A 14,307-nucleotide genomic window follows, 5' to 3' on the forward strand; every position below is an offset into this window, starting at 1 on the left:
AGAAATCTACGTCTTTTATCATTTTTATTGTAATAAAAAAGATAATTAGTGTGATGAAGTTTAGTGTTTCATTTTTAAATTAAAGGATTCTTTTTTTTATTTTTAAAAATGTATAAAATTTTTAATCTTTTAAAAGTTTTGCATTTTAATTTCTCTGGTGGCTTTCTTTTTGTAGACTGTGTGCATTCCGAGTGGCAATTTTGGGAGAAGAGGCATTCTCCCAAGCCACGCTTGAAAGTGGGGATTCTTTGCAGCCATAGTTTGAGATGTTATGACGGTCCACCTATGGCAGATGTTAGTCTCCTTGTTATTTAGACAAGGACATGAAGTCCTATTACTGCTAGGTAGCTATTTTTTTAATGACTTCATATGATTTTCGTGGTATTAAACGGAAGCGCCAAAGAAAGTGGTATAGGCATGCGTAATCAAATACAGAGATTAATGGTGAGTTGTACCAAACTGTCTTCGGGTTGACAATCACAACGACAATAGTTTCTGGCTTTAGACTATATGTTGAAAGAAAGTAAGGGCGAGAGAGCTACGACACCTCTATCTGGTTGTCACGGAAGCTGGCGTCGGTGGTGGCGGCGGTGACGGCTGCGGTGGTGGGCGTCGCCGACGTGGCCCCCATGGAGGAGTTCACCCAGCCACCGTCGGCCTCGGACTGCGAAGATGGCGGCAGAGGTGTGGTGGAGGCGAGGGGGCGGTCCTCTGGGTAGGAGTGCTCTGCCGAGCGCCGGAAGCGCCGCGAGATGGTGTTGCTGCGCTCCTGGCACTCTGAAACACACAAAACGGTGCCGCTGTAGTGTACCACTGTACCTGTTTTCTTCCTAGAAGCGACGAGTTTTGTATTCTCAATTCTCTTATGTTGCAAAACCTGTATACAAGAAATACGTTGAAAAGATATAAAATGCATATTGAAGTTTTTACATTGAAAGCACTTTCACTTGCAATTTCCGTTCCCCTGTCTCCAACTATTAAACCTCCGAAGGGTCCGGCTGCCAAGCACTGTAACACATTATCTGCTACAACGACATTGATCAGTGTTGTAAGGCGATCATATACTCAGACACATCAGATATCACTTCACATTTTTATTGAAACGCATTTAGATAATTTTTAGAATATCAATCAATATTAGAATTTGCACCTGGCCTAAGTCCATCAATGAGTTCATTCTTTTGTTAAGAAAGTACAGTGAAATATGAAATAAAACGAAACTTCCTGGCAGATTAAAACTGTGTGCCAGACCGAGACCCGAACTCTGGACCTTTGCCTTTCGCGGGAAAGTGCTCTACGATCTGAGCTACCCAAGCACGACTCACGTTCCGTCGTCACAGCTGTACTTCTGCCAGTACCTCGTCTCCTACCTTCCAAACTTTACAGAAGCTCTACTGCGAAACTTTCAGAAATATCACTCCTGAAAGAAAGGATATTGCGGAAACATGGCTTAGGCACAGCCTCGGGGATGTTTCTAGAGTGAGATTTTCACTCTGCAGCGGAGTGTACGCTGATATGAAATTTCTGGCAGAAGTAAAGGTGTGGGGACGGGGCGTGAGTCGTGTTTGGGTAAGTCAGATGGTAGAGCACTTGCCCGCGAAAGGCAAAGGTCCCAAGATCTAGTCTCTGTCCGGTACACAGTTTTAATCTGCCAGGAAGTTTCATATCAGCTCACACGCCGCTGCAGAGTGAAAATCTCATTCTGGAAACATCCCCCAGGCTGTGGCTAAGCGATGTCTCCGCATTATCCTTTCTTTCAGGAGTGCTAGTTCTGCAAGGTTCGCAGGAGAGCTTCTATAATGGTTGGAAGGTAGGAGACGAGGTACTGGCAAAAGTACAGCTGTGAGCACAGAGCGTGAGTCGTGCTTGGGTAGCTCAGATGGTACTGCACTTGCCCGCGAAAGGTAGAGGTCCCGAGTTCGAGTCTCGGTCCGGCACACAGTTTTAATCTGCCAAGAAGTTTCATATGAGCGCACACTACGGTGCAGAGTGAAAATCTCATTCTGCAATATGAAATAGTTCAGAAAAATATTGTGTTCGTCAGATTGTCCAGTGGAAAACACGTGCTTCGCTTCTTTGCAACTTTGCGGAGGTGTTCATGTGTTCAGTGCGAGACAGGCTCGTGGAGTCACCATGCAAGGGACCGGCAAGCGTGGTAGTTCGAGGGTGGTGACAGTGACAGACGTGTGAAGAGAGAGACAGTCCGGAGAGGCATCATTTAATGACGCGCGATCACGGTCGTGAGTGTGTGTGCACAAATGACAGAAATTAACTGGCGTAAAAAATCACGTCGAGGATCCAAGGAGATCGTGTGTACCACAAGTGAACAGTAGGCACAGTACTGTATTCATTCATTGTTCGTTGAAGTGTTTAACGTGATTGACTAACGTAGTGCAATCAGTACTAGTTCTGTATATTAACAGCTGCTGTGGGGATTCTGAGTGCTCAATAACAATTCGTATCTGAAAAGGGAATACAATTCTACATTTCTCATATAATATAACCATTTATCCACTAATATCGAGAGAAAATTTACAGTGACGTCACCATGAAGGTAGCGTACACTCAACCACCGGAAAACAATTCACTTCGAGCATAGAAGACTTTAAACATGAGAACAATGGAATTTAGTGTTCAAGAAAAGACACTGCCCGTCGCAGATTCTAGGACTTATATTACACAGTCAGACTGTAACAAAGGAAGTGACGAGATGCGTTCAATAAATAATGTTACACTTTTTTCTGAAGGAAGGTTGGTTCTATTCAGGATTTCGATACACCATATTATTACCCAATCTTTTGCCTACAAATCACTGTTTTTTGATACACTACTGGCCGCTAAAATTGCTACACAAAGAAGAAATTCAGATGATAAACGGGTATTCATTGGATAAATATAATATACTAGAACTGACATGTGATTACATTTTCACGCAGTTTGGGTGCATAGATCCTGAGAAATCAGTTCCCAGAACAACCACCTCTGGCCGTAATAAAAGCTATGATACGCCTGGGAATTGAGTCAAATAGAGCTTGAATGGCGTGTACAGGTACAGCTGCCCATGCAGCTTCAACACGGTACCACAGTTCATCAAGAGTAGTGACTGGAGTATTGTGATGAGACAGTTGCTCGGCCACCATTGACCAGACGTTTTCAATTGGTGGAGATCGGGAAAATGTGCTGACCATGGCAGCAGTCGAACATTTTCTGTATCCAGAAAGGCCCATACAGGACATGCAACATGCAGGGATCGAATGAATGGTAGAGTCACGGGTCGTAACACATCTGTAATGTAACATCCACTGTTCAAAGTGCCGTCAATGCGAACAGGAGGTGACCGAGACGTGTAACCAATGGCACCCCATACCCCAGTATGACGATGACGAAAACACGCTTCCAATGGGCGTTCACCGCGATGTCGCCAAACACTGATGCGACCATCGTGATGCTGTAAAAAGAACCTGGATTCATCCGAAAAAATGACGTTTTGCCATTCGTTCACCAAGGTTCGTCGCTGAGTACACCATCGCAGGCGCTCCTGTCTGTGATGCAGCGTCAAGGGTAACCGCAGCCATGGTCTCGTAGCTAATAGTCCATGCTGCTGCAAACGTCGTCGAACTGTTCGAGCAGATGGTTGTCGTCTTGCAAACGTCCCCATCTGTTGACTCAGGGATTGGGACGTGGCTGCACTATCCGTTACAGCCATGCGGATAAGATGCCTGTCATCTCGACTGCTAGTGATACGAGGCCGTTGGGGTCCAGCACGGCGTTCCGTATTACCCTCCTGAACCCACCGATTCCATATTCTGCTAACAGTCATTAGATCTCGACCAACGCGAGCAGCAATGTCGCAATATGATAAACCGCAATCGCGATAGGCTACAATCCGATGTTTATCAAAGTCGGAAACGTGATGGTAGGCATTTCTCCTCCTTACACGAGGCATCATAACAACGTTTCACCATGCAACGCCGGTCAACTGCTGTTTGTGTATGAGAAATAGGTTGGAAACTTCTCTCATGTCAGCACGTTGTAGGTGTCGCCACCGGCGCCAACCTTGTGTGAAAGCTAATCATTTCCACGTCACAGCATCTTCTTCCTGTCGATTAAATTTCGCGTCTGTAACACGTCATCTTCGCGGTGTAGCAGTTTTAATGTTCAGTAGTGTATAATCTCCGTCCAGTGCTACGGCCTTACGCCACCTTAACGGGAGGCTATGTGTGTCACTCTGCTGATCGACCTCAGAGCCAACGCCTTGCTGCGTGAATTCCCTCCCCATCATCCACGTACTGGTTCCCGCAGAGCGCTTCCTCCATTGGAGGAAAGAAATGGAAGTCAGAACGTGTGAGATGCGAGCTGTAGGGTAGACGAAGCTGAATAGTGCAATGAAGTTTTGTGGGCTCCCCTCGGGTGCACAGACTTTTGTGAGGTCCTGCGTAGTCGTGGAGAGGGAGAAATTCTCTTGCACTTTTGTGGCGACGAACACTGAAGTTGTTTCTTCAGTTTCATGAGGGTGGCACAATGCATTTCAGAGTTGATCGTTGCACCATGGGGAAGGATATCAACAGAATAACCTCTTCAGAAATGGAGCGCTATCACATCTCCTCCGAAGTTCATCCTTCCTCGGAGGAGACGTCATGTGGCGCCTCTCCATGCATTGCCGTTTTGTTTTCGGTTCGAAGAGATCCATGTTTCATCAACTGTGAACTTGTTGACAAAAATTGGTGCGATCAGCCCCGTATCGTTCAAACAACTACGCACAGACGGCTCTTCGTTGCTCTTTATGGTCTTCCGTTAGGCGGCGACGAATCTAGCGGGCACGCCTTTGTGTACCCCAACTCGTGGGCATGTTTGTCAGCGCTACCAACAGAGATGTCCAGTTGTGTATCGAGGTGTTTGATTGTGATCCATCGATAACCTCGAATGAGAGTGTCCGCACGTTCCAACACTGAAAGAGCTACAGCTGTTTGCGGCCGACCAGCAGGCGGGAGATCGGACTGGTTTGCGGGACCTTGTAGCGATGATGACAGCTGCCTCGTGCAGCGACTCACCATGCTTTTGTTCACTTCCACGTCACCGTAGACATTTTTCAAACACTAGTGAATATTTACGGTGCTTTGGTTCTCCGGCACCTCTGTTACACATGCAATGTTCACGGCTGTGTATATCGCCGCCACCAATCGGAACTCCATGAAAGTAACTATAGCGGCTCACGCAGGAATACTCCATGATGTCCGAAAGCAAATGTTACAATTTTTCGATCCAAATTGACCGAGAAAAAAAGTGTTGCATTACTTATTGAACCCCCTCGTGTAAACAGTAAGAGTAACAGTTTTATACGGCAAACGAAATATCTGATAATAAATTACAATGAAATGAATACCCCTAGCTGCATACAGGCGTTGATGTAAGTCAACGGGGACAGTTGAAAATGTGTGCCCCGAACAGGACTCGAACCCGGGGTCTCTTGCTTACATAGCGGAAGCTCTATCCATCTTTTTTCTTTTTTTTTTGCCAAGTAGTAAACAGTAAATTTTATGGTGATCTGAGCCACAGAGGATAGTGCACGCCTCCCGTGAGACCGACATTCCCAACTTATTGTCCCGCACTATATTCATAGTGCACCTGCCCATTATACTCATTACTCGCAGCTTTTTTGCCGATTCCCGTAAGAGTTCGAGCACTGTTTGTGTATCCGCACACAAGAAGATGGTCATATGGCCGGTGAGCCTTATATATATGATAATAGTACAGTTAAGTTAAGCTAGACTTTCAGCGGTAGAATAAACCAAGAATTTTATGCACGTTCTGTTATTCATGACTTTCAGTGCCTACTTCACAGCAAGTAAAATCCAACTGTCTATTTTTAATATCGATCTTTTGTGAAATCACCTATTAGTTTGTAGCAGCAACAAGAGATGTGCATCTGCATCTGGATCTGCAATACGGCAGACACATTCGACGGGAGGAGGAAGAGGATGAGGATGAGGATGAGGAGGAGGAGAAGGAGGAGGAAATTAGCATTTAACGTCCAGCCGACAACAAGGTCATTAGGGATGGAGCACAAGCCCGGATTATGGAAGAATGGGGAAGGAAATCAGTCGTGGCGATTTAGAGTAATCACGGAAACCTATATCAGGACAGCCGGACGCGTGTCTGAACCGTCGTTTCCCGAATGCGAGTCCAGTTTGCTAACCAATGCACCATGTCACTCGGTACTTACTGGATGTAGATTAGGAAGCTCCTGTTGCCACCTTTCCTTATCCGGTTGCGAGTGATGCGTGGGTAAAAGGTCTATCTATATGAGCTGGAACTTCTCTGACTCTGTTCTCATGGTCATATCTCGAGCCGTACGTGGGAAGAACTGTTACGTTGCCTAATTCTTCATGGAATTTACTGTCTGTGACAGCAGGGCTACTGAGAATCCGCATAAGCAGGAAGAGGCGCGCCGCGAGCAGGTGGTACTCACCGGGGCAGCAGTCGGACCAGGCGAGCAGCTGCACGCTGGGCAGCGCGCTGCACTTGAGGAGGCCGCCCTGGCGGTCGGGCAGCACGAACACGTCCCGCGTGATGTCCTCGATGGTGTCCCCGTTGTCGCACAGCACCCGCGCCAGCGACGCCTGCCGGATCTGCGTCAGCTGCTCCGGCTTGAAGACGCCCGGGTTCTCGTAGAAGAATCTGTGCACCACACGTCTAGTGAGCAACCGGTGTCGGCAACGGCTAGTTTATGCGAGGTGATATACGGTCCTGCACTGGCGACATGCAAAGTATTACACCACTGGCACCTTGATCGAAACTTACCCAGCTGACACTCCATTATTTCCATATGTGTGGGACAGTTCACTGAAATTCCGTCTTTATGCAACCTGAACGAAATTTTCACTCTGCATCGGAGTGTGCGCTGATACGAAACTTCCTGGTAGATTGAAACTGTGTGCCGGGCCGAGACTCGAACTCGGGACCTCTGCCTTTCGGGGGCAACTGAGCTACCCAAGCACGACTATCGCTCCGTCCTCACGGCTTTACTTCCGCCAGTACCTCGTCTCCTACCTTCTAAACTTCACAGAAGCTCTCCTGCGATGCTGCAGAACTAGCACAGCTGAAAGAAAGGATACTGCGGAGACGTGGCTTGTCACAGCGAGGGTGATGTTTCCAGAATGAAATTTTCAATCTGCAGCGGAGTGTGTGCTGATTTGAAACGTCCTGGCACATAAAAAGATAGGTGTACTTCCCCGCGAAAGGCAACGTAAAGAATGCGAGTGTTTGCCCGGCACATAGCTGTAATCTGCCAGGAAGTTTTTATGCAACCCGTTTTTAGCATATAAAAACTGTTATTGCAGATGTACAACACATTCTCGGCTTACTTTCCGCTTCGAATCCGGGCAAAATCCAGATCTTTCGACGAAATCTCCTATCGTATTCGTCACGAACAAGTGACTGCCGTGACTGTTGTTGTGGTGACCATTTATAGCCCATAAACGGCTTGTGACTGGTCAGGCAACGGTATCAGTACGTTATGCTGACGGAGAGCGTCGCCATATCTGCACTGGAGATTTCAGTGCTCTTGTAGGAACATAAGAAATGCAACGCATTTCTCTGTGTGTTCCAAGCTTTAAGAAGTCGCTTCCACGCACTACTAAGATTACAGCTGCTATCCCGGCGCAAGCTGTTCTCGCACATTCTAATTTTTATGTCTTCTTAACAACAGAATCCAGTATATAGGAGCGTGAGACAAGATTTCAGTTTCATCAAACATTATTCTCTATTTATTTGTGAGACTGTGCTTAGCAGCTACTGATTTCTCATGCTTTCGATTTTTAATGTGGCTTTGGGGTTCTTCGCAGCGGTCAAAAACGGTAAGAATAGACTGACGGATGAAATTGCTACCACATTCTCAAGAAAACTTGTACATTCCGGAGACCCTGAGGCCGATGCTGCCGTTAACTATGCGCTGCATCTGCTGTATCTGCTCGGCTGATCGGAAAATAGGTCTTATACCTCTTCTTTCCCGAACCCTGCCTCTTTTCCTAAACGTAGCATCGCAGAAAGGAAGAAGCACAATAGGTATATTTCCACGTAATCATTCAACACTGGCTCGTTTTCATTTCTTGGAGAGCGCTAACTTTTATATCTCGAACCTCAATGCCATTTTTCGGAATGCGTACTTCAGATGATTAATCTAGAAATTCAGGTGATTGACAGTCAGTTGAAACTTTACAAACTAATGGATTTAAAACAGATGGCTTCTGGAGTGTGTGGTGACAACTTTAGGTTTAGAGGTATAAATCAATGTGTTTTGGTTTCGGCATACAAAGTGGCCGAGCCACTCATCCGGTTGTCATTGACTGAAAACATCTAAAACTGACATAATCTATTCTCGCTCGGGTATAGACATTACATCGATTTTTTGGATGCATGGTATTCATATGATAGATGAACTCCTCCTTACCTTCAGCTCCATGTGCCCACATCATAAATGTTTCACCAACATATCGATAAAATGAAAGTGGGTTATATGGAGCCAAATGGAAAGCACCTCCTTGAAACGCTTGCTAAGGTACAGTGACCAATCGTAGCCCGTCTGTGGATGCAAATAGTCACCACAACGCTAGTCATAACAGTCAGTTGCTTCTGATTAAGACCATGGAGGACTCAGCCGAATTCTCGAGATTTTAGCGATCTGTGACGCGACAAAGAAACCGAGAATGTATTACACAAATCTGTTGTCGCGAGAAATTTCCATCCTATAACACTAATGTCATGACTAAGTCACCGGTGTTGGGCGGGCCATTCGTTACTGTAACTTTCCATACGGAGCTCGCAACACAGTACGCCTAGAAGACTTCTCGCCATCTTTCTGACTTTGAGAAAGATCGATTCATTAGAATTGGGGGTCAAGTGGGCACCTTTCCGACAGCGCAGACAGAGAGGTGACGAGATGGACTAAGGGCTGCACTATGATAAAAAGAGGCAGACGGATCTTTTTAGAGGGGCTACACGACGAGAAGGTTGTGGGATTGTTTGACTGGCTTTTATGGGTAGACTGATGACTGCAGCTGAAATCCGTACACGTGTTATAGCCATAGTGTCACCAAGAACTGCCAAAAACCGATTGCTGTACGCCGGATTCAGTTCTTGAGTTTCTATACGGCGTTTACCGCTAACACCATATCACACATAGCAAAGGTTTCACGGTGTATTAACAGTCAATTTTAACATTGTATAGCATATCGTGGTGTACAGTGACGAGTGTCGCTTCTGTTTTTGGATGTCAGATCGACGCTAACGAGTAGGCGACGTGGTGAAATGTTAGTAGAAGCAGCGATTTCCGAGATCCACCATATTCACGGCAACTTGAATGAGCAGGGTCCAGTCACGGTACGAAAAACACAACCACAACATCTCACAGCCACCTCTGGCCCAAACTTCATCTTAAACACACTGCTGGTGCACTCATCTTTTGCGTCATATGAAAAGAGACAAAATCGTGATTCGTCGGATCACACTGGTCGGCTCCAGTCGACTCCTGTCTTCTTTGGCCTATTGAAGATCTGCAGCTTTATGTTCTACTGTAAGCCATTAGCGAGGTACCCAATTCCTCGTGTCCATTTCATGCAGTTCCTTTCGAAATTTTCAACCGGATTTTGGTTGAGGTAGGCCTGCTTTTATTTTCTTACCAGTACTGTTCTTACGCTTGTTTCGCAGCTGGAAGACTGGTACACCATTCTTTGTAGATATGTTGAACAGTCCACCTTTATACGTAAACAAACAGGGCATTATCCTTCACGGTGTGATCATACATACGTCCAAACACGATAGCTGCTATCTGGAGTTCTGTCTCGTCTCCTAGTCGGTCCGTCTTACTTCGCTGATTCCACGTAATCGATTCTTTATATGCGCACCATTTCAATGGGATGACTAAAGGTCAGGCCTGGAGTTAGCCGGTATATACCATTTTGTCAGGTGAGCTTGATAGAATTCATTTCTTTCATTCGAGTCTATGATCACAAAAAACCGTCATCAGATTATAGACTTAACTCCACAAAGATTATCTTTAGATATGTTTAAAACACATGAAACCTTATGTTATGGTAATGTGATTAAGAGAAAGTGGCATCTTCAATAGGTATAAACGAAAGTGCGACTCTATCACTTTGGCTTGATAATATTAGGATATAATAAGGTTTAATCAGTTTAAATCAGATCCTAAGATGATCATTATGAACCGAAATTGATAGTCTGATACCAGGTTCTTGTGATAGTAGACTGGAATTAAAGAAAGAACTTCTATACTTCCTGCATCACTGTTTTCACTCGCTACTACTAAACATCTTTTATTACTTTTGATAGCTCAGAGGCATAGAGGACACGATACTAAATATAAAAAGAAATCCGCTGATATAACTGGAATCGTTGCTGGACTCTAGATGAGCCAGCCAGGTTTTAACCAAATAAATTCCATATTCCCAGTATTGCTGAAACAGAAAACGTTAGAGTTTATTAGTTTTTCTTACACGGTCCTCTTCATAGAGTGCGTAACTGCGCTGCCCCAGAAGGGTGGAGCCTGTACGACGATACTGGCTTTGTCTACGTAATTTCGTAGATGTACGCTGTGCAGGTTTCAGCAATTCCTCAGATGGCTGAACATTCCACCGGGCGAGATGCTAAGGAAAATCTCAGCTAAAAGGTCAGATAGTCGTTGACTGGGTATGGAAAATGTCAAGATCTAACAGCCGCGCGATTTCATTTGAGTTACTGCGATGTAGTGTAACGTATTATAGCTATCATCTCAGCTTAACAGCTAGAGAAGACTCTTCTCTTCATGTTGCTGTTATCACCTCACAAGGTGTTTGCCGGCACTTGTAAACAACCAATAACCCACTGCCTACCCACATTTCCAAGCACTGATGATACAGGTTGGCTATTGTCTTGCTGATACGTCGCGACTTTGCCATTTCACTTTTTTTTTTTAATAAATAAGTGTTCGACTTTTCTTTTCAGTACACTTTTCTTCTATTCACCTGCCTGTTACACAATGAGTCTCTTTCTCCTTGTTTCTGATTTCGTGCTAATTAAAAATCTACACCATATCGTACATGAGTCACGTGAGCACTCACCTGTCGCCGTCGCGAAGGCGCCGGAACTGTTCGACCAGCAGACAGCGGAACGTGGGGCCCACCTTGGCGCCCTCAGACAGGTCCTCCAGGATGCCACCCACCCACACGTCGATATTACCTGTGGACAGACAGGCCAGGATTTTAGTTAGCGACCAGTAGTCAACAGGAAGCGAATGGAGCTGTTATCAAGTTGTGCTACAAATATGCTTTTCATATAATCCAGTTGAACTGCGTTTCCCCTGAAATTTCCTGGAAAATTTTATCTTCGTGATGGACAGGGACTCTTACCTGGAAACTTGACACTCCCGGTAAGTGTTCTTAATGACTGAGCTATCCAGACATGTCTCACGATCTGCCCACACAAATTCACTTCTGGCACTACCTCTATCCTACTTTCCAGACTTGTATAATTTCATTGTGTCTCCATACGATTTACTCTTTTTGTTGAGTTTTCCTTGCTTCCGGCTTACAGCAACACGTGGACGACTTCTGGAATATGTAAACGGTCATATAAGCCGCGATACATCGCAGTGGTCAGTCTAGCACAGAAACGGTGGTTTATGTGGGTTTTACACTGCAGTTATGATGCTTGCGTCTTCCGAAAGGGTGCTCGTTGTTGAGCTGGTCTTGCTGGGGTATGAAGTTCCATGGGCTGAGTCCAGCAATTGGGCAAAATCTGACGACTTCAGAACATTGATTAATTACTGTATGCAACATGTTCGGGGGGAAATCATCCACACAATCTCGAAGAATGATAGCACATTCAGCTTAACAGCTTTTTCTTCCAAGTAACTGACAATACAAATAATCAGATAAATGGAAATGGCGACTGAGTATCTATTAGGTGGCAATCAGTTCGGCTTTGGGAAAACTAAAAGCACAAGAGATACAGTTTTAACCATCCACTTCATACGGATCGTATCGTATCGTATACTTGATCGTACAAAAAATCAAGACATGTTGATGGGATTTGTTAACCCACAGAAAGCTTTGAAAAATGTAAAATGGCTTGAGATATTCAAAATTCGTAGAAAAATAGGTACAAGGTCTAGAGAAATACAGGTAATATACACTACGTACAAGAACGCAGAGAAAACAACAAGAATGCAAGTCCAAGAATAAGCCGGTTGGATTAAAAAGCACGTATATCTGGACGGCAGTATTTCTCCCCTGCCGCTGTGCATCGAAGAAGCTATGATGGAAGTAGAAGGAAGAAAACGACTGGCGTTAAGAATGCTCTAACATTGATAGGATTCAGTGATGACACTGCTACCCTCACTCAAGGCAAGGAAAAATTACTGGACCTTCTGAATGGATTTTGCAGTCAGTAAAGTGATGGACTGAGAGTAAACCAGAGAAAGACGAAAATAATGAGAAGCAGTAGAAATGACACTAGCTATAAACCTGACACTAAAACTGAGGATTTATCATTAGATGAAGTACAGTAATCCTGCTGAGTCTGAAGGAAAATAACACGTTAAAACAAGGCGGATTTATGAAGTAGACTAAGACAGGCAGAGAGGCCTTCATCGCTAAAATATAATACTATTGAACATCGTCTTACTTTGAGCTTTCTGAGAATGTATGTCTGAGGCTCAACATGTGAGAAATCCGACAGTGAATCGAAGCATTTTAGATTTGGTATTTCAGAAGGTTGCTGAAAATTAAGCAGACTGACAAGATAAGAAACGAAAAAGTCCTCCGTTGAATCAGAGGGAAAAGAAATTTGTCTAAAGCATTTAGTACGTGTGTGAAGACAACAGGGTATAACTTCAGTAGTAGCAGAGGGTGTCATAGAGAGCAAAAACAGTACAGAAAGCCAAGTAGGGATACATGTCAGAAATAATCATGGAAATGGGTGCATGAGCTACAAGGAGATGAAGATGCTGGAACAGGAAAGGAATTCGTGTCTGGCTGAATACAACCAATAAAAGACTCATGACGGAAATATATAAATACATAAGGAAAAACTAGGCTATTAGAGGACTGTCCATGTTCAGCAAGATGCCCAATGACCCTGTCTCCATACTAACGTCACGCCCTCGAATTGGCGCCAACGCTTGCATCCTTAAACATGCCGACAGCCATGTTTCTTAGTCACGCGGTACCCAATTACCGAGGGTGACTGAACACCGGGAATGGCCGTGAGTACCCGACAGAGCCTTCTAGTTGATGGTCTTTGCCGAAGCATGTAGCAATTATTTACAGATGCTTATTTTTCAGAGCATTTTTCGTTTCATGAGGCTTATTACACCTCCTGGCAAAATAAATAAATAACAATATTGGTGGCCATGTAAATTTTTACAGTTCTCATTCTCTGTAACAAGTGGAATGATCACTAGAGCACATTTGTGTTACAAGGCCTGGTAAGATATATAATAAACGTGAACAGCCTCAATGGTTGACTGGTCACTGTGAAGAACACTGAGAAGCAGTGTACTCATACGAGACAGCGTTATCAGCACCTGAGAGAGTGGGCTTCCAGTAGGTATACTGCTGGAATTGTGCAATACCCAGATTTGTTAGGCATTTGGATGTGACAGTGGCCCGATGTTGGACTGTACGGGAAGGTCACAGCAGGACACTCGTCGTCCAAATTCTGGTCGACCACGCCTGACCACCAAAAGGGAGGATCATCGTATTGTGCAGAAATCACATAATAACTTCTTCACATCTGCACCTGACATGCGAGAACAAGCAATGGACTTTCCGGAAAAAGTTTGTGTGATCCTACACCTCTGTCAGGGACTAGCAGCAGCCGGACCTGGGAAGTACCGGAGCACTGGTAACAGCCGTTATGACCACAACACAAATGGCTGCGCTTGGAATCCAGCAGTTACAGGGAAAAATGGACTGCTCATGAGCGGCGTGGCTGTGTTTTGAGTGAACGATGGCGGCGCTGTAGTACCCCAACAACCTTCGTTGGCTGCTTTGGCGGCGATCTGGGGAGAGCGCCAATTCTCCCAGTTTTTTGGAGATGCACAGTGGTGTTACTCCTTGTGTCATGGTGTGAGGGGCCACTGGGTATATCATCGAGTAGCGGTTGTTATTTACTGACGGCAGACCAGGGGTGGCCGAGCGGTTCTAGGCGCTACCGTCTGGAACCGCGCGACCGCTACGCTCGCAGGTTCGAATCCTGCCTCGGGCATGGGTGTGTGTGATGCCCTTAGGTTAGTTAGGTTCTAGTAGT

At 45.2% G+C, this 14,307-nt stretch overlaps 1 protein-coding gene across 1 annotated transcript in view; it reads right to left on the reverse strand.

The window, feature by feature from the left end:
• The window catches only part of LOC126259176 (peroxidasin), a 242,549-nt gene that overhangs the window by 20,795 nt on the left and 207,447 nt on the right, over nt 1-14,307 (reverse strand). The window contains exons 18-20 of the mRNA XM_049955745.1: nt 11,118-11,235; nt 6,470-6,678; nt 548-777 (exon numbers count right to left, since the gene is read on the reverse strand). Coding sequence (XP_049811702.1) covers nt 548-777; nt 6,470-6,678; nt 11,118-11,235 — 557 coding nt within the window. The remainder of the gene's footprint in view (nt 1-547; nt 778-6,469; nt 6,679-11,117; nt 11,236-14,307) is intronic.

Source organism: Schistocerca nitens, chromosome 5 (assembly GCF_023898315.1).
Source record: "Schistocerca nitens isolate TAMUIC-IGC-003100 chromosome 5, iqSchNite1.1, whole genome shotgun sequence".
In the NCBI taxonomy this organism is placed as follows: domain Eukaryota; kingdom Metazoa; phylum Arthropoda; class Insecta; order Orthoptera; family Acrididae; genus Schistocerca; species Schistocerca nitens.